Source organism: Morchella sextelata (assembly GCF_020137385.1).
Source record: "Morchella sextelata strain SCLS chromosome Unknown scls_12, whole genome shotgun sequence".
Classification (NCBI taxonomy): Eukaryota; Fungi; Ascomycota; class Pezizomycetes; order Pezizales; family Morchellaceae; genus Morchella; species Morchella sextelata.
The window spans coordinates 1,206,401-1,223,615 of record NW_025408627.1 but is presented as its reverse complement, the minus strand read 5'-3'; the positions used below and the strand labels follow the sequence as shown (position 1 = coordinate 1,223,615).

Sequence of the window (17,215 nt, the reverse complement as noted above, 5' to 3'; positions counted from 1 at the left end):
AACAGAGGAGAATATGTACATGTAGTACATAGAACCAGAATTTATATGCCAAGCATTCCGAAGTGGGCTAGTCCTATTTTTCAGGCACGAGTGATAATCTGGGGATCTAAAATGTCTGTCCAAAAATGCCTTGCTCCCATTAAAAGTTTAATAAATCGGCGTACATGGTGCAATCCCCCAAACTTAAGAAGCCTTTCCAGCTGGAAAACCCCTCCATGCACTGATCCTATCCACCACCCCCTCACTCTTTTTTCCCGCTTCCTCCTCAAGTTTATCCAAATTGGATCTATTCGTAGCAAAGTTTATCCTACTCTGCTGGACTTCATCATCCTCCATAATTTCACGCGCAACGTTCTCTTCGTTTGTCCAATGATCAACCATTCTTTCTCGAAGGGTTTTATTGCGCAGTATGGTCTGGCGCAATAGGTTATCTGCATGAAGTCTAGACGCCACAATTTCGATCGATTTTGTAAGGGTTTCAAGTCTTTCTTCTATACGGACACCTTCGAGACCAAGAGTCCAGCGGCCTGTTCCAGACAAGAAAACGAAGTAACCAAGGATTCCATCCAAGGCAGCCATGGCAACGCCTCGGTATAAAAACAGACTCCAATGTGTCCATTTGGTTTCCTGCTGGGTTTTGGCTATAGTGTTGAGCGTATGAGCAGAGGTTGAAATGCCGGCCATGTAGATTTCAGCCAGAAATAATGCAACACCGGCTATAGTGGCTTGAGTCCTCCAGATGACACCATGACGAGAAAAGAATGATGATGTCACAATTCCAATGACAGCAATATGGAGAAGATGTGGTAGCGCCATCATTGGAAGTGCGTAAAAAAAGAACGTATTCGGATCATCGACTTTACACCAGGTGCATTCGGAGAGCGGGCCAGGTCCATATGTTGCGTAGAGGAGCCGACCCTCCTTACTGCTTAGGCGCCGGCGGAGAATTTCATCTGATGGAGTAAGTTCGCGGATGTGAGACACACGATTGAACAAGACGTCTGTCGGAGTTTGTAGAAGGCGAGAGTCTGTTAATGTGAAGATATTTTCAGGAGTGAAGTATTCAAACGTTGAGGCGAGAGCAATGAGGGCGGTAACGAAAAGGACGTTAAGAAGACGCCTTGAAGCTTTGGGTAGTGGTTGAGGAGGACCACGAGATTTGGTTGATTGGTAGAAAGCCTTGCCTCTGGTATACAAAATAGGCCCAAAGAGGACAAGGAGCGTCTGGATCGTGGACCAAGACACCATTGTGGGGTTAATAATGAACGACAGAGGTAGGTGAGGTTGAAGCTTTAAGAGAGCTCTGAGGAAATCCCGTGGCCCCTTTGGACCCTACTCACATGGCCTTGGCGGCAACCAACAATACGGAAAAACCATCCAAATTATTCATCCCCCGCATCCCCCCGCGACCTTAATCCCCCCACCATCAACCCTTCCACAACCGCCTTTCTCTCACCTACACGAATTTCCGTTTTCCTAATCAAAAATCTCCCAGTTTCAGCTAAAGTAGCCTAAATAATTTAATGATGCAGGCACCAGTGATGGTGGTGAACACCGGGGCGGGAGAGCGTCAAACTGGTTTGTTAATCTCAACACCACCGTATATTAGCTATCAGTGAAATGGTAATTACTGATAGGTCTTCGCAAATAGGACGCAAGGCCCAAATTTCAAACATTACGGCTGCTAAAACCGTTGCCGATATCATTCGGTCGTGTTTGGGCCCTAAGGCTATGTTAAAGATGCTGTTGGATCCAATGGGCGGGATTGTGTTGACAAACGATGGACATGCTATCCTGAGAGAAATTGAGGTTGCGCATCCGGCTGCCAAGAGCATGATCGAGTTGAGCAGGACACAAGTTAGTTATTACTAGTGATGATTTTCATGGCATTCGTGATGGTTCTGTCAATGGAGCTATCCCCCTTATCTAGCTTTTAAGCAAATATTGACTCCACTATCCCGATACTACAGGATGAAGAGGTCGGTGATGGGACCACAACTGTTATCATCCTTGCTGGTGAGATTCTCGCCCAGGCCCTTCCTCATCTTCAACGCAATATCCACCCGGTTGTCATCATCTCCGCATTCAAGCGTGCCCTCGCCGATGCTCTCCAGATCATCGAGGAGGTCTCAATTCCTATCGACACCTCTGACGACGAGGCAATGTACCAGTTAATTTCATCTTCAATCGGCACAAAATTTGTTTCTAGGTGGTCAAAATTGATGTGCGGCCTTGCCCTCCAGGCGGTTCGTACTGTGGCAAAACAAGTTGGAGAGAAGACCGAGGTAGATATTAAACGTTATGCCAAGGTTGAGAAGGTTCCGGGTGGAGAAATCGAGGATTCAAGGGTGCTTGATGGTGTCATGGTCAACAAAGATATCACCCACCCAAAGATGAGGAGAAGAATCGAGAACCCCAGAGTTGTATTGTTGGATTGCCCTCTGGAATATAAGAAAGGGGAGTCACAAACGAATATCGAGATCTCAAAGGAGGAGGATTGGAGCAAAATCTTAGAGATCGAGGAACAGCAGGTCAAGGCTATGTGTGATCATATTTTAGCCGTCAAACCAGATCTGGTCATTACCGAGAAGGGTGTCTCTGGTATGTATCTCAATACTCCTTGTTAGGAAAGATATAATTTTAGATGAACTAATAATTTCAAAGATCTCGCTCAGCACTACCTTCTCAAGGGTAACGTTACTGCTCTTCGTCGTGTCCGAAAGACTGACAACAATCGTATCGCTCGTGCGACTGGCGCCACTATTGTCAATCGTGTCGATGATATCGCAGAGTCGGATGTTGGAACTGGCTGTGGTCTCTTCGAGATTGAGAAAATTGGTGATGAGTATGAATTTAATTCGCATTCCCTTACTAGTGCCCTCTATCTAATATTACTAGATATTTCACTTTCATTACCAAATGTGCTGATCCCAAAGCATGCACTATCCTTCTCCGCGGTCCCTCAAAGGATATCCTCAACGAGATTGAGCGCAATCTTCAAGATGCCATGTCTGTTGCCCGCAACGTCTTTTTCCATCCTCGTCTCTCTCCCGGCGGAGGTGCCACTGAAATGGCCGTCTCTGTCCGTCTCGCTGAGCTTGGGAAGTCGGTGGAGGGTGTTGAGCAGTGGCCCTACCGTAGCGTTGCTGAAGCAATGGAAGTCATCCCAAGAACTCTCGTTCAGAACTGTGGTGCATCTCCAATTAGGGTACTTACTCAGCTAAGGGCAAAACACGCACAGAAGGAGTATACTTTTGGGATCGACGGCGAGGCTGGTAAAATCGTAGATATGAAGGAGTATGGTGTTTGGGAACCCGAGGCTGTTAAATTGCAGAGTATCAAGACTGCTATTGAAGTGAGTTTCTAATTGCGTTTTTGAGAAGTCTTGAGGAATTCTTGGCTAATAATTTTATGATAGTCTGCTTGCCTCCTGCTTCGTGTTGATGAGATATGTGGTGCTAAGGGCGCCAGGCAAGGTGGTGGTGGTCAGGGAGAATAAATACCAGTCTAAAAGAATAGACAAACTAGGGAGGGATCTGTAGTAGACTAGAGTTATATGTGGAATAAAATACTAGCCTACTTGTGTAATATTGTATAGCGGCAGTTGGATCATGATACGTCACTCGGCCCCACCAAGAGCTTGAACCCGCAACCCGACCGCTTTTATTTTTGGAAAAAATAAAAAGTGGATAAATTTATCTACAGCTCCCCCCCATTTCAAGGCTTCAGGGGGGAAAAATTAGATGAAAAGCTTCACTAAAGACATATTACACAAGAAGTAGAGTGATCCCGTTCTTGATAAGAGTTCTCCCCAGTACATACAAGTTCAATCTCTAAGGTCTGGCGCAAAACACAACCGCCACGCACTCCCGACTCACTCTTCATGTTTTAGGACGTACCGGGCTGTTGAATGTCATTAAATGAAGGCTTTTGATAGAGCAATACATGTAGTCACAGATCACCCTGTGGAGATTTGGGCGGTAAGATTTAGACGTAAAATGATGTCTCACAGCTAGTCGTGACAACCGGCATTCCTCGTTAGCCGAGGTGGCTGCTTCTAGACCCTTCAACGTCACATAAATGACCCGGAGATACGTGCGTGTAGTCGCTTCAAAAAAAAAAAATTGTAGAGAAAGAAGAGTAAGTACATACATGTAGTTAAGGGAAATCCTGAAAATCAACAAAACCCGGGGGCTTCGGCTGGCGTTCAGTAAGTACCTACATAGGTTACATAATAATTCAGTGGCCGTGTCCGAGGACTTGGGACAATCTTATCAGATTGCAAGCAAGGCTTTTTTTCTCCCCTTGACTCACCGCAACCAATCACAACCTTGTATCACCGTTTCAACCCTTGGGCGGAGGCCAGCGCTCACGTCCCAACCTCTCTCCTCATCTTTCCCGACGACGACGACGACGACGACGATATCCAACGTCAGCTCTTCAACACCACCTACACACCCGTTACTACAGCCTCGGCGAGTGAAGCGATATCAGCATTCTTCTTCCCTCTCGCGATTAATACAAGAAGGTGATACTGGTTTTGATTTGGCTGGGGTTACAAGGGAAAGAAAAAGAAGAAAACTTCGGAAAAGGAGGGGAGTACTCAAGGCCACAAGGAACAAAGGAGAACAGCGGGACAAACATAAGTGAATCGCGTGTGTTTTGATTCGGATCCGGAGTCTCGTATTGCTTTTCCTTTTTGTGAAAGTGAATAGTTAGAGACATCTACCAAAAGACTTGAAGATCAAGAGAGAAAAGGAAGTTCAAGAGAGAGTGTGTTGTGCGCTGCTACCTGACTGCCTGTCTGCCTTTCGCGCGACCTTTTCCACCTTACAATCTTTCATTTTTTTTGTCAGCCATTATCCCCGATGTCTTCCACACAACTCTCTTCCGAGGAGATAGCTGAAGATTATAAGTCATCGTTGGAGGATTTACATTTCAACTCGAGATATGAAATCAGCAATCTCACGGTCATCGCAAAGGAAAATATTCACGCAGCGCAGGCAATCGCTCGGTCCATCGAAGATCACATCAACAAAGTAAGCCTCCCAAATTTCCTTAAGTTAAGGCGGTCTGGTCTATATCGTGCGCCCTCTCTGTCGACGCCCCCGGGCTTGTTGCCTCGATATATGCGACGCGTCTTGTTCCATTCCTTTGCCTTCGCTTAATTACAAATATCATGACTCAAGATCATAGCTATCATTATATCTCTTGTGCATGATCTTTTGCGTAAATAAATGCGATGCGCAGCTAGATTGCTAACGTTCCTTCCCCTCAAAATAGGCAGCCCCAGCCAAAAAGCTCCCGGCGCTGTATCTGTTGGATTCTATAGCAAAGAACGTTGGGACCCCGTATACTCTATTCTTCCAGAGAGATCTGTATTCTACATTTATGGGCGCATATTCCAAGGTGGACCCCCAAATCAGACGCAAACTTGAGGAAATGTTGCATACTTGGAAGCAGCCAGTGCCAAATTCATCATCTACATCTCCGGTTTTCTCTTCGGAAGTCACCCGGAAAATCGACAATGCTTTAATCAAAGCCCGGACAGTGGCGCTTCAGACTCAGCAGAAGCAGATGAAGCAGGCCCAGGATCCAAAAGGTTATAATCGTCCAGGTGTTCCGACACCCCCACCACCACAATATCGGGGTACACCCCCTGTCATGAATGGTGCTGCCCCACAGTATCCAAATGGACAAGCTTATGAGTATAGTCAGAATGGCTTAGGAGCATATAGTCGAAGTACGGTGGGTGGAAACAACAATCATCAAAATTATTCCAGTATAAATTCTCATCCTCATGTGTCCCAGCCGCCGGCGAATCACCATCTCACACCGTCTGCGGGAATGTCTCAGCAACTACCCCCTGTTGCTAGTGTAGACAGTTTGCATAGTGATATATCTGGTCTAATTGAAACATCGCAGAAACGTTTTGCAGAAGATCCACTTAACCAAGATATCCAGAAAAGATTGAAGGCATTACTTGACTTACAGCATATCTTAAAGACCCAACAGCTCCCTCCAGCGCAACTTGCATCGGTCAGGGATCAGGTTAAAAGGTTGGCAAATCCAACACCTCCCCCCGTGATGGCTCTACCACCACCCCCGCCGCCGCCGCCACCACCACCACCACCTCCGGTTCAGTTGCCCTTTTCGTCCCAGGATCTTGCGGCCCTATTGGCGACTGCGACGCAGAAGCCATTCATGAATCTTCCCCCACCACCGCCACCTCCACCACCAGTGCCAGTAGCTCAAGGACTACCGCAACTTCCTAACTTTTCGATGGCATTAAATGGAGATACGGCATCATTGATAGCATCACTTCAAAAAGCAGGTTTACTCCCAGGAATGATGGGAGGTGCTGTCCCACCTCCGCCGCCACCACCTCCGCCGCCATCAGCGCTGCCTTCATTTCTTTTTGCCCCACCTGGAGGCAATTTTATACCCCCGCCATTGACCCAGACACCCCCGCAAAGGCAGGGGAAGCTGGACTGGCGCTCAATAGACGTAGAAATGAAATCTATGTCCCTTAAAATGTAATAGCTACGCGGTGCACTCTCTCCCATGATTTTTCGTTCCATTGTTTCTTTATTTTTCGTGGAAGGACTAGTTCTATAGATTATTATCCTCGTAGAAAGACGTATGCTGATGAGAGTTGGTGATTGATTTATTTTTTGCTGCTTATTAAAGACCACGACCACACCTTCTTCCAATGCTGAACGAGGCTCTACCGAATCAGTGCAGTTCTTGCGCAAGACGCTTTGCGGATACTGAACAGGGAAAGAGAGAGAAAGCTTCTCATCTAGACTGGCACTTCCGTGTACATCAGAGAATGGCTGAGTCCATGAAGCGTGGACAGCACAGAAGTTGGTATTTGGGTGAAGAGGTAATAATCCACACAACAAAGTGTCTCATTTATGTCTATGAAACGCACTGACCAACCAATTGTCAGGAATGGATAAAATCGCGCGACGACGGCGAAGACAGCTCTTCGCTCGCGCCCGGTGGCCCTGAAAGTGCCGAGTTCTCAACCACCGGGAAGCCAGAGCAAGATCCGAAGGAACAATATGTAGTGGTTTCTGAAACATCCCCTACCCGTACTGTGTGCCCTATATGTCAGGAAGAACTCAAGTATCAGTGGCACGAGGAAACAGAGGAATTCGTATTTATGGACGCGAAGCAGGTTGGGGGTCGCATATTCCATGCCAGCTGCCATGCTGAGGCAAGTAAAGATAAGGCCGCAGGCACCCCACGTAGTAGAGCGGGAACTCCAGATGTGGGTGTCGGTGGAGTGAAGAGGAAGGCGGACGTGAGTAATTCTCTTGTAATGCATTCAACACCTCCTGTATTATTAATGTTTGGTACTAATACGTATTACAGGATGTCGATATCAACCCTAAAATCAAGATAAAGCGAGAGCCATGAAGAAAAGAAAAAGCCAAACAAAGCGTGATGCAAACCAATCTCTATGTACCTCCATACCATCACCATCATGCTCTTTTGCTTGCTTGCCTTGCTCGTTCCGGTGAAAAGAAAAGCTATCGGGTTTATCCTAACCCCTTCCATTAATAACACATACGAATTTTTAAAAACAGAGGGAAAAGGAGAGTTGACTATATAAGGCGTTTTTGGGCGCAAAAAAAAAGCGTTGGGGGTTTGTAACTGTTTATTTTTTTCGTTTCCCTTTTCCTTATCTTCAATTCTCTTGAATTCCTCTTTTTCAAAACTCAAAAATTCGGTCAACTCCTTATGTAATCCATACCAAAGCAACATGTGCGTGGGAGAGAATAGTATGTGAAAGAAAGTTTTTAAAGAAATGTCGCGAAGGTCCAATGTGAAGTTTCCTTTTTTTCTTGTACCATTTTTGCCCTTCTCCGTTGGACCGATATAAAATCCCTCCTTTCCCCTACTTTTTCCACCAGTTTTTACAGCATAAACCTACCTTCATTCAATTCTGTGTATCTTATCTTTCTCATATACTCAAGCTTGTCTCGTTTCTTCATGTTAAAAAACTAGGGGATAGCCTGGAGTTAGTGATGATGGGACCAGGATAGGAAGAAGACTGGTGCAAGCCCTGCCTTGCCCTTCTTTTCATTTCATGATCTCAACCTTTCCCCTTCTATTTCTACTTGGGTCGGGCTTTATTTTTTCCTTTATTTTTTTACCATTCATTTCATGTGTAATTTTAGTATGTCTGTGTGTGACTTCATGAGCCTGCAGACATAAAGCAAGATATATTTAAACTGACAATCGATCGCTTCCGAATTTCTAAAAGTTCAAAAAATCGTCTTCTTCTCCAACCCTGCCCTCATCATCCCTAAGTGCTTTCTCATACTCCCAGTACTCTTTCCCTACTGCCCACATGATAAACGGACCCCGAGGGGGCATGGGATCAGCTATATCCTCATCCGAAGTAGACCAGCTTCCAAGGATGGTTTGTGAATTTGGTAGTAAGCACCCCTCATACGACCAGCCATCGCCGGCGCTGTAGTTAGTCGTGAAAGAGACACGGCGGAATTTAAATATTGAGTAAAAAGTGGGGAGGGGCTTAATGCTGCCTTGTATGGTGAAGGGTTCATCCGCGTCGGTGCCGGTGCCGACGAAGGTTGTGGGTGTTTTAGCAAGGAACTCCATCATCTGTGTTGGAAGTGAAAGTTAGAATAGTCAAATGTAGAAAGAGGAAGAGGGTGCTACGGTCAGTTTGCCGTCATAATGGTCTTCCTGAAGCCTCACCTCGCCATTGGGGCGGAAGGTATGAAGCACCTGAAGATCTGGTGGATCGAGATACACTATTGCGCCCACAGGTCAGCTCACAAGCACGCCTCAGCCTACCCCCGCTACAAATCCAAATTACTATAATTTTACAATATGGCCTACCATAGAATCCAAACCAATACCTAGGAAATTCCGGCTCTACGTCAACCCACAAGTTATTCTTCCATAAATCCGGCGCCCCTCGTCCTTCCCCGCAAATTCCATCAAATGTCAATTTCAACCCCAAGCTTTCCGATCCAGGAATGCGATTTCCTAGATGTAATAAAAAAAGGTTCGCAGTAGCCCATATCTGAATTATATCATCTTCATCTGCGTAATCATTTGCAAAGAGCTTCCTATCCGCCTCACCGTATGCGAGGGCCTGAGTGTAGGCGCTGCAGTATTCACTGGTGTCGGCCCAAACTATGCGCTTGGTAAGGGCAATATTAGTGAGTAGAATTTGCACTAGCATGAAGTATTGCGTTCGGGGAGCTTTGAGACCCGAAGAAATAAGGAGGTTGCGGGATTTAGAGGCAAAGCTTTCGAGCTGCGCGAAGTTCTTAGAGGTTGCTTCTGTGATGTGTGTTAGTGTATGTTGATATTATATGGGAACGGGTGGATAGACCGAAGATAAGCTCTCGAACTCCTTCAAGGATTTCTATTGTAAGTGGCACATCTTCTACTACCTTGATCTTCACCTGGTTTTGCGTCAAGTTTTCGACTCTATAGTGATTGGATCTTAGGAATTTTTCGAGGACAATCTTTCTCCAACGGTAGTTGTGCTTATAGTTGTAGTTTTCATTATTTGGACGGTCGTAGGTGCTTAGGAAGAGCTCGCGGTAGACAAATTGGGGCTGGATTGCGGAATGGAAAGTTCGACAAGTGCGAGAAAAGTTATTGAGGTCGTCGATGGCAGTAAGATTGGTGGCTATCTGTTGGATTAACTGTCCGGGATGTGTAGGTTAGGATGATTGGCTTATATTTTGTGATAATAGATATTACTGCAGGTATTCACCGGCAGAGAAACAAACTCACCTCAATCGGAAGAGCTTGAATTCCTACGACCATGGCTACTTATATCTATGGCCAAGATCCCAAAGAAGGCCTGGGGGTAGCTTGGTACTGTTACAAACTTGGGTCGCGGGATAGATTTTCGTAGATACAGATGTAAATGTATCCTTAAAAATACCCGCCAAGGACCCCCTACTACAACCTGTCCCTGTGTCCTGTGTTAGACCCATGCACATCCCACCTGCATACAAGTATTTTGGTCCACACATTTCATTCGCTCGTTTCTCAGTATCTTTGACATGAGCCAAGCTATCTAGAGAGTGACTCTAGAGGTAGTCTCTACTAGGTGGTTCCATATACATCTAGCTTGTATTAGCATATCAATGATCGCATTGATAGGTGGGAGAATGGTACCAGCTGTACCCCTACCTAGCGCACAAATGGTATCAGTGACACAATGCCTAAGCTACACGCGTGAATTAGTGCCACTGGATACAATGAACATCTAACGCGCAGACAAAGAATCCTACTCAAACCAACCACTTCACGCCTAACTACTACTCCCGCTCTTTCAACCCTTACAATACTTAGGATCTCACCATAACCCGCGATAATGGCTACCGTCAAACCCGACCCAGGCACAAAGCTCGAGCCTAAATCTGAGAACCAAGATATCGATATGACCAGTATTCCATCCATAAAGCCTGAGTCCGATGATGAACTATACGAGGATGCCGGGGATCTTGATATGGTCGAGGGTAGTAAAGCCGTTTGGCTCGTTAAGTTACCAAGCTTTGTAGCGGAGCGCTGGAATGATATCGATGAGGATGAGGAGATTGTGTTGGGTGTTGTGAAGGTCAACCCGAACAATAACGAGCAGGTTCGTCTTAAGTCGACTTTGGAGGTCGTGGGGTTGGCTCGCTAACATCGAGTAGCTTAAATTATCTCTGGAGCGAAATGAGGTGAATGGAGATGTGCCTACAGAGTATGACCTCCGAATTACGAACATGGAAGTTACGAATACGTTTGTGTTTACGGAAAAGGATATGCCGGGATTTTCGAGTAAGATGAATACCGGCGGAGTAAAAGAAGGGGAGCCGCCAATGCCACCGAGATTTCTCTACCAGGATCGGAATAAGGAGGGCGGTGGTGACAGAGGTGGCGGCGGTGGTGGTGGAGGCGGGAAAGGAAATTGGGGGAAGCCACAGAGATTCCAGCCATATATAAGGAAGGCTATACCGAGTACGTTACTGCGCTTCCTGCTAACACTTAGAGCTAATTTTTATTAATGGGACCTAGAACGGACGGCATTAGCAGGAACGGTCAGGCACGAGTGCTCTATGAGTCCGGTGTTGAATACGGAGTATAAGGCTTTTCAAGCTTCCAAATTCGATCAGGCAAATACCCCGAGAGTTACGACAAAGTTTTTGGACGATCAGCATATTGGTGGAAATTTGTTGGCGCCGGGTACTACAGGTGCTGGTTCAAAGAGTTTCAGCGCATTTATTGTATGTCTCTCCTACATGGCGCTTTACTGTTATTTGCTTCTAATTTTTACTGTAGAAACAAACCGAGAAAGTACGAAAACCCACCGACAATAAGGCTGCACGTATTCCACACGCCGAGCTTGTCTCAGCACTTTTTACTTGTTTTGGCGAACACGAATATTGGTCAATGAAGGGCCTCCGCGAGAGGCTCGTACAGCCTGAACAGTACCTCAAGTCAGTTCTCGAAGAAATTGCGCAAATCAATCGAAACGGACCTTACGTTGGGAAGTGGCAATTGAAGGACGAGTATAAGCCTGATAGTCAGAAAGAACCTGGCGAAGGAGGGGAGGCAACTGGAGGCGCTGGGGATGTTATCCAGATTGATGACGATGATGACGATGATCTTGTCGAGATGGAGGATGTACCAATGTAGAGAAAAGGTCATGCGCAGATTTGCGTTGGACATGAATTGACTTGATGGGATAAATTGGACAATACACTTGTATAGGTATATTCAGGTTCTTTCTTTTTCAGAGATGAATAGGGCGTTTTTTCTTTTCCTTTCTTTCTTTCCTTCTTTGTTTTCCTTCCTTTTCATTTTTCATTTTCATTTTCCATTTTCCATTTTCCATTTTCCATTTTCATTTTCATTTTCATTTTTTTTTTTTTTTTTGGGAGGTGGTCTTGTACTTTACGATACTTTCTTCAACTACATGTTAGAAGGCATTTGGGTTTACTGGAATATCTGATGGCCATGGATACTTGAGGCTTTCAATTATGTAGTACTTGTCGTCTATGAACTGAACCTTAGGTTATTTGACGCATAGATTTAAGGAAATTGCCTCATGTGCACCTCCGATAAGTTCTATATATATGAGGCTGGAATAGTCTATTTCGAAGAATTTATATACATCTCTTAGAAGTGTTTTGTCTACATCCGTTCTTTTGGTGTGCACAGCAGGGCTGGGTGGCCAAGGAGGCACATTACAATACTGAGCGGTCCTACAGCGCAAAAAAAAAAAAAAAGGCCCCATAGTGCATGGGTTGAGTTGAATGAGAGGGTGGAAGGGAGGGTAGCGGGTAGGGGAGAGCGTCAAGGTCAAATATGTTCTCCGTCCGCAGTACACCAGTAGCTTCGGTAGTGTAGTAGTGACATTACTCTCCTCGAGTCAGCGCCCCGTTTCGGCCGCGGTAATCTTGGTGTTGGGGGGTCGTGGACTAGCTCGGGCCCCTCAAGAAGTGGAATTTTTTGTCTATTTCTTTTTCTTTTTTTCTGAGAGAAGAGTTTGAACATGAACATTTATATTATACATGAAAGCATGACCACATTCTGTGGGCCAAAGGTTCTGCTAGTGATAAAGTACTCGGATACTACACCTGGTGGTGGATACACATATACACGGTATAACATGCGGATTTAAATCCTATCAAAATTCTATAATTCGTTCGTGTATATACGTACTACATGTATGTACATGTACTTACATGTACATGTATAATGTGCTGCAGTGGGGGGGGGGGGGGGGGGACCACAAAATGCTAGAGTGTAATTAAGAATTTTTGTACCTCCTACTTATTTTTGAATGTTAGGTTTGGTACATACATGTAGGTATGGAGTTTTGATGAGTCAATTATTATGAAAACCAGGGTTAGGTGTCGCTACATGTTGAGCAAGCCGAGCGCCAGTTTATGATTACCCTGCCTGGGGCCCAGCATGCGCCAAGGCAGACGCCACAGCTCCGAGCTTTGTTTTGCTCTTCGTGACCTTTCCGGTTCTCCAAAAGCTCCACACCTTGCCCGTGAGTATATAAGGACAACTTACCCCCCGCCCATACGCGAAATTCTCCCAGTCTATCTTCTATCACTCCTCCTAATATTAAACACCATGGCTGCATCGAACCTACATAACCAAGAATTCGACGAATCAGACGAAGACGACCAGGATTTCAGCGCCGGAATTGCGCACGGCGACCAAGATGCCGAAGGGGAACCTGATGATGAGGTCAACACAGTCCCCGTAGCTGTGGACGACGAAGAGGAGGAAGATGACGAGGAAGAGGATGACGATGACGACGAGGACGATGATGAGGACGAGGAAGAAGACGAGGAGGTCGTAAGTTAAACCCCTATCACCCAGCTTCACGTTGCGGCTAGGGGAATTGCAATTGGTGGTATCCATTCGCTTAATCAAATGGTTAATATAGGAGCCTCGAAGAAAGCGCCACCGCAAAGCCCCTCGAAATGTGTTCTTGGATGTCGAAGCAGAAGTCGACGCGGATGAAGACGATATTGATGAGGATGACGAAGATCGCGCGGAGGACGGCTTTATTGCTGATGATGGGGACCAGCCTGAACTAAATGATCTGAGAATGTACCCGCGCGACGACCATCGTCATCGTGAGCTTGATCGAAAATTCGAGCAGGAAAAGGCGGAGGACATGGAAGCACTTGCGGCCGGATTCAAGGAGCGACATGGAAGATCCTCGAGGCGTAATCTGGGAGATTCCCAGGTGGTACCGAGGCGTTTACTACTGCCCTCAGTCCATGATAATAGCATCTGGGGTGTCAAGTGTAAGCCTGGGAAAGAGAGGGAGATCATATTCTCCATCTTAAAGAAGCAAGAGGAGAGCGAGATGACGAAAACGCCATTACAGATCACCAGCGCGTTCGAGAGAGGGAACACTATGCCGGGATATATCTATCTTGAGGCAAGGAAACAGGCAGATGTGATGCACGCTCTTAAAGGCGTTTCATTCGCATACCCGATGACAAAGATCTTATTGGTTCCAATCAAGGAAATGCCTGATCTGTTGTATGTTGTCAAGAAGGCCGAGATCACCCCAGGAACTTGGGTTCGCTTCAAGCGCGGCAAGTATCAAGGTGATCTTGCGCAGGTTGAGAACGTCCTTGCTAGTGGTCTCGAAGTTCGGATTCGTATGGTTCCCAGACTTGATTACGGCAATAATCCAGATGACAACGACAACCTTCCACCAGGCGTAAAAAGGAAGCGAAATCCTTTCGGAAATAAGGGAAATTCTCTCGTTGGAAGGCCGCCGCAAAGACTTTTCTCCGAGATTGATGCTCGGAAGAATCATACCAAGTATCTTCAACAAGGCACAACTACCTCAGCCGGAAAGAAGAATTTTACATATCTCGGCGACGAATATGAAGATGGTTTCCTCGTTAAGGATGTGAAGCTTAGTTTGGTCCAGACCGAGAACGTTAACCCAACACTTGAAGAGGTGTCAAAATTCGCATCCTCCACTGGCGATGACGGGACCGAGAATTTGGATCTGGGCGCACTTGCACAATCATTGAGAAACACACAGTCCAGTTATCAGCCTGGAGACACTGTTGAAGTTTATGACGGTGAACAGCAGGGTGTCATTGGGAAGGTTACCAGTGTCCAGAATGATATCGTCACCATGGATGTGACCGAAGGGGATCTTAGGGGGAAAAGAATTGAGATTCCTTCCAAGGGTCTACGAAAGAAGTTTAGAGAAGGTGATCACGTCAAGGTTACCGGAGGAAGTAAATACAGAGACGAAGTAGGAATGGTTGTTAGAATGGTTGAAGACAAGGTCACTATTCTCAGTGATCTGAACATGAATGAAATTACGGTCTTCTCAAAGGATTTAACAGAGGCGAGCGATGCAGGTGGAGTCAGTCAAACGGGTAAATATGATTTACACGATTTAGTACAGCTTGAGTAGGATCTTACCCATCTCCTCCGAAATTCTGGACTTATACTGATTTATCTTCAGCATGGCTACTGTAGCCTGCGTGACAAAAGTAGACCGCGATTCTCTGCGTGTACTTGATCAAAACGGCAACAGCCGTATGATAGTTCCCTCACAGATTTCAAACAAAATCAACAATCGTCGAAACGGAGTTGCAACAGATCGTAACAACTCCGAGATCCGCGTTGGCGATACTGTGAAAGAGGTTGCCGGTGAAACTCGTACCGGTGTAATTCTGCACATTTTCCGAGCTTTCGTCTTTCTTCACAATCGTGAACAGGCCGAGAACTCTGGTGTGTTCGTGACCAGACAAAACGCCGTTGCCACGATCGTCGCCAAGGGTGGTAGAGTTGCTACACAGACCGGTCCAGATCTCACGAAGATGAATCCAGCGCTCCAGAGGAACGGAAGGCCTCAGAATGCACCTATGGCCCCGCCGCCAAAAATTGGGGGGAGGGACAGGACCATTGGTCAGACCATTATTATTAGAATGGGGCCTCAGAAGGGGCTTATGGGAATTGTAAAGGATGCTACGGACCTACAGGCAAGAGTAGAGTTGCACACGAAGAATAAGACGATTTCTATTGACAAGGAGAAGTTGGGCTTTAAAGAGTATTTCCCCCTCGCCACACGGAGATGATTATAACTGACGAGATACCTAGTCCAATCACTGGCACAATCCGTAGTTATCAGGAATTTATTCGTCCGGGCGGTCGTGGTGATGGCGGAGGGCGTGGTGGAGGAGACCGTGGAGGTCACGGAGGTTACGGTCCTCCTAGAGACCAGCCATCCTGGGGCTCTCAAAGCGGTAGCCGTACACCTCAAGTCGATCACAGTGGTAGCCGCACACCGGCCTGGATGGCTGGTGGCTCTAGAACCCCGGCTTGGATGGCCGGTGGTGACGGTGGGCGTACGCCTGCCTACACGGCTGGAGGGAAAACACCTGCTTGGGGCATGGACGGAAGTCGCACCTCATATGCCGGAAATCGTACTCCAGCGTAAGTCCACTTCTTCTGACCTCCGAGCGCACCCGAGCCGTCCTAACATGCTACATAGATGGAACCCATCTTCCCGTACCCCATATATTGGTGACTCAGAACGCAGCGCTTGGGATGCCGGTTCTAAGACACCCGGTCGCCCAGACTCATTCATGGATGGTCCTTCCACGTCGTCTTACAGTGCCCGCACACCTGGAGCCTATAATGCTGCATCCCCGGATTTTGCTCCACCTTCATATTCATCCAAGGAAATGTCCGCACCTACCCCTGGGAATCCCATGTCCGCACCTACACCTAGTGCGATATCAGCACCCACCCCAGGTCCGATGTCAGCGCCAACGCCAAGAGACTCCGGTAGTGGATGGGCTGACACCGCACCTACGCCTGCACCTTATGGCGCTGCCCCGACACCAGGTGCATCGGGATACGCGGCCAGAGATCCCAGAGGTGGGTATTACCAAGGCGCGCCAACACCAGCTGCAGGATACGGAAACCCGAGGACTCCAGGTGTGTGGGCAGGAGATGATGATGAAGTTAGGTATGCGGAGCCAACGACTCCTTAGTGGAACTTACCTTTGCAGAGGGTGCATAGAAAAATGAAAATGGGATTTGGGGGAATAATTAGGGTTCTGTTTTTCTTATGGTTTCATGTTGTACTTTTAAAGCCTTTTTTCCTTACAATATTTTCTCTCGTTTTTATACCGACATGTATGAAATTCAAGCCTTTCTTTCTGGCGAAAACTTATCTCTAGCGTTGGTCATGATTTATCACTCGGATGGTAAGTTAGGTCTCGGAGCCATACATAAGATTTGGGGCCTCTTGGCGTGTTTTACTCCTCAAAACTCACGTAGAGTCTCACTGCGTGATCATCTAGAACCGTCTAGTCATGCACATACATAGCGGGTCCTCCGCCCCGTTGGTTAGACTCCTAGAAGTTTTAAGCATTAGCATCGAAGCACATGGTGATAGCATGGGCATAGAAAGTTATTGGGTAGGAGCCGATCTATAGATCTATCCCTACACCAAGTCCCAATGGATCGAGCGATACTCCACGACCACCATATTTAGAACCCCCCAGCTACAATATTCGTCCACAAGAAATTGAAAAAGAATAGTTTGTTCTATCCGGCAACCAAAAACTTGCAGAATGGGGGTCTTTGGCGTTTGTTTCTGGGGGTAAAAAGCGGTAGTGTAGTGTATGGGCGGGGCTTGGGGAAGGCTGTT

General features: G+C 46.6%; 7 protein-coding genes across 7 annotated transcripts; 4 read left to right on the top strand and 3 right to left on the bottom strand.

Moving 5' to 3' along the window:
* Positions 1 to 183: 183 nt before the first annotated feature.
* Positions 184 to 1,248, bottom strand: H6S33_002216 (uncharacterized protein; the record flags this gene model as incomplete). Its single annotated transcript, XM_044833580.1, has 1 exon — positions 184 to 1,248. The coding sequence occupies one exon, from the start codon at positions 1,246 to 1,248 to the stop codon at positions 184 to 186; it is 1,065 nt and encodes a 354-aa protein (XP_044693359.1).
* A 275-nt stretch (positions 1,249 to 1,523) lies between these two features.
* H6S33_002215 (uncharacterized protein) lies at positions 1,524 to 3,499 on the top strand (the record flags this gene model as incomplete). The annotated part of the gene is made up of 6 exons (XM_044833579.1): positions 1,524 to 1,578; positions 1,652 to 1,857; positions 1,971 to 2,601; positions 2,665 to 2,845; positions 2,899 to 3,355; positions 3,419 to 3,499. The coding sequence occupies 6 exons, from the start codon at positions 1,524 to 1,526 to the stop codon at positions 3,497 to 3,499; spliced, it is 1,611 nt and encodes a 536-aa protein (XP_044693358.1).
* Positions 3,500 to 3,987: 488 nt separating this feature from the next.
* H6S33_002214 (uncharacterized protein) lies at positions 3,988 to 4,725 on the bottom strand (the record flags this gene model as incomplete). The annotated part of the gene is made up of 4 exons (XM_044833578.1): positions 3,988 to 4,012; positions 4,153 to 4,218; positions 4,315 to 4,464; positions 4,643 to 4,725. The coding sequence occupies 4 exons, from the start codon at positions 4,723 to 4,725 to the stop codon at positions 3,988 to 3,990; spliced, it is 324 nt and encodes a 107-aa protein (XP_044693357.1).
* Positions 4,726 to 4,868: 143 nt separating this feature from the next.
* H6S33_002213 (uncharacterized protein) lies at positions 4,869 to 7,425 on the top strand (the record flags this gene model as incomplete). Its single annotated transcript, XM_044833577.1, has 6 exons — positions 4,869 to 5,039; positions 5,284 to 5,748; positions 5,812 to 6,536; positions 6,691 to 6,886; positions 6,953 to 7,309; positions 7,381 to 7,425. The coding sequence occupies 6 exons, from the start codon at positions 4,869 to 4,871 to the stop codon at positions 7,423 to 7,425; spliced, it is 1,959 nt and encodes a 652-aa protein (XP_044693356.1).
* An 843-nt stretch (positions 7,426 to 8,268) lies between these two features.
* On the bottom strand, positions 8,269 to 9,822 carry H6S33_002212 (uncharacterized protein; the record flags this gene model as incomplete). Its single annotated transcript, XM_044833576.1, has 5 exons — positions 8,269 to 8,637; positions 8,695 to 8,789; positions 8,878 to 9,327; positions 9,380 to 9,698; positions 9,790 to 9,822. 5 exons carry the CDS (start codon positions 9,820 to 9,822, stop codon positions 8,269 to 8,271), a joined length of 1,266 nt encoding a protein of 421 aa, XP_044693355.1.
* A 556-nt stretch (positions 9,823 to 10,378) lies between these two features.
* H6S33_002211 (uncharacterized protein) lies at positions 10,379 to 11,685 on the top strand (the record flags this gene model as incomplete). Its single annotated transcript, XM_044833574.1, has 4 exons — positions 10,379 to 10,645; positions 10,701 to 11,007; positions 11,065 to 11,273; positions 11,329 to 11,685. The coding sequence occupies 4 exons, from the start codon at positions 10,379 to 10,381 to the stop codon at positions 11,683 to 11,685; spliced, it is 1,140 nt and encodes a 379-aa protein (XP_044693354.1).
* Positions 11,686 to 13,137: 1,452 nt separating this feature from the next.
* Positions 13,138 to 16,553, top strand: H6S33_002210 (uncharacterized protein; the record flags this gene model as incomplete). The annotated part of the gene is made up of 5 exons (XM_044833573.1): positions 13,138 to 13,365; positions 13,457 to 14,961; positions 15,017 to 15,604; positions 15,655 to 15,990; positions 16,049 to 16,553. The coding sequence occupies 5 exons, from the start codon at positions 13,138 to 13,140 to the stop codon at positions 16,551 to 16,553; spliced, it is 3,162 nt and encodes a 1,053-aa protein (XP_044693353.1).
* Positions 16,554 to 17,215: the final 662 nt, after the last annotated feature.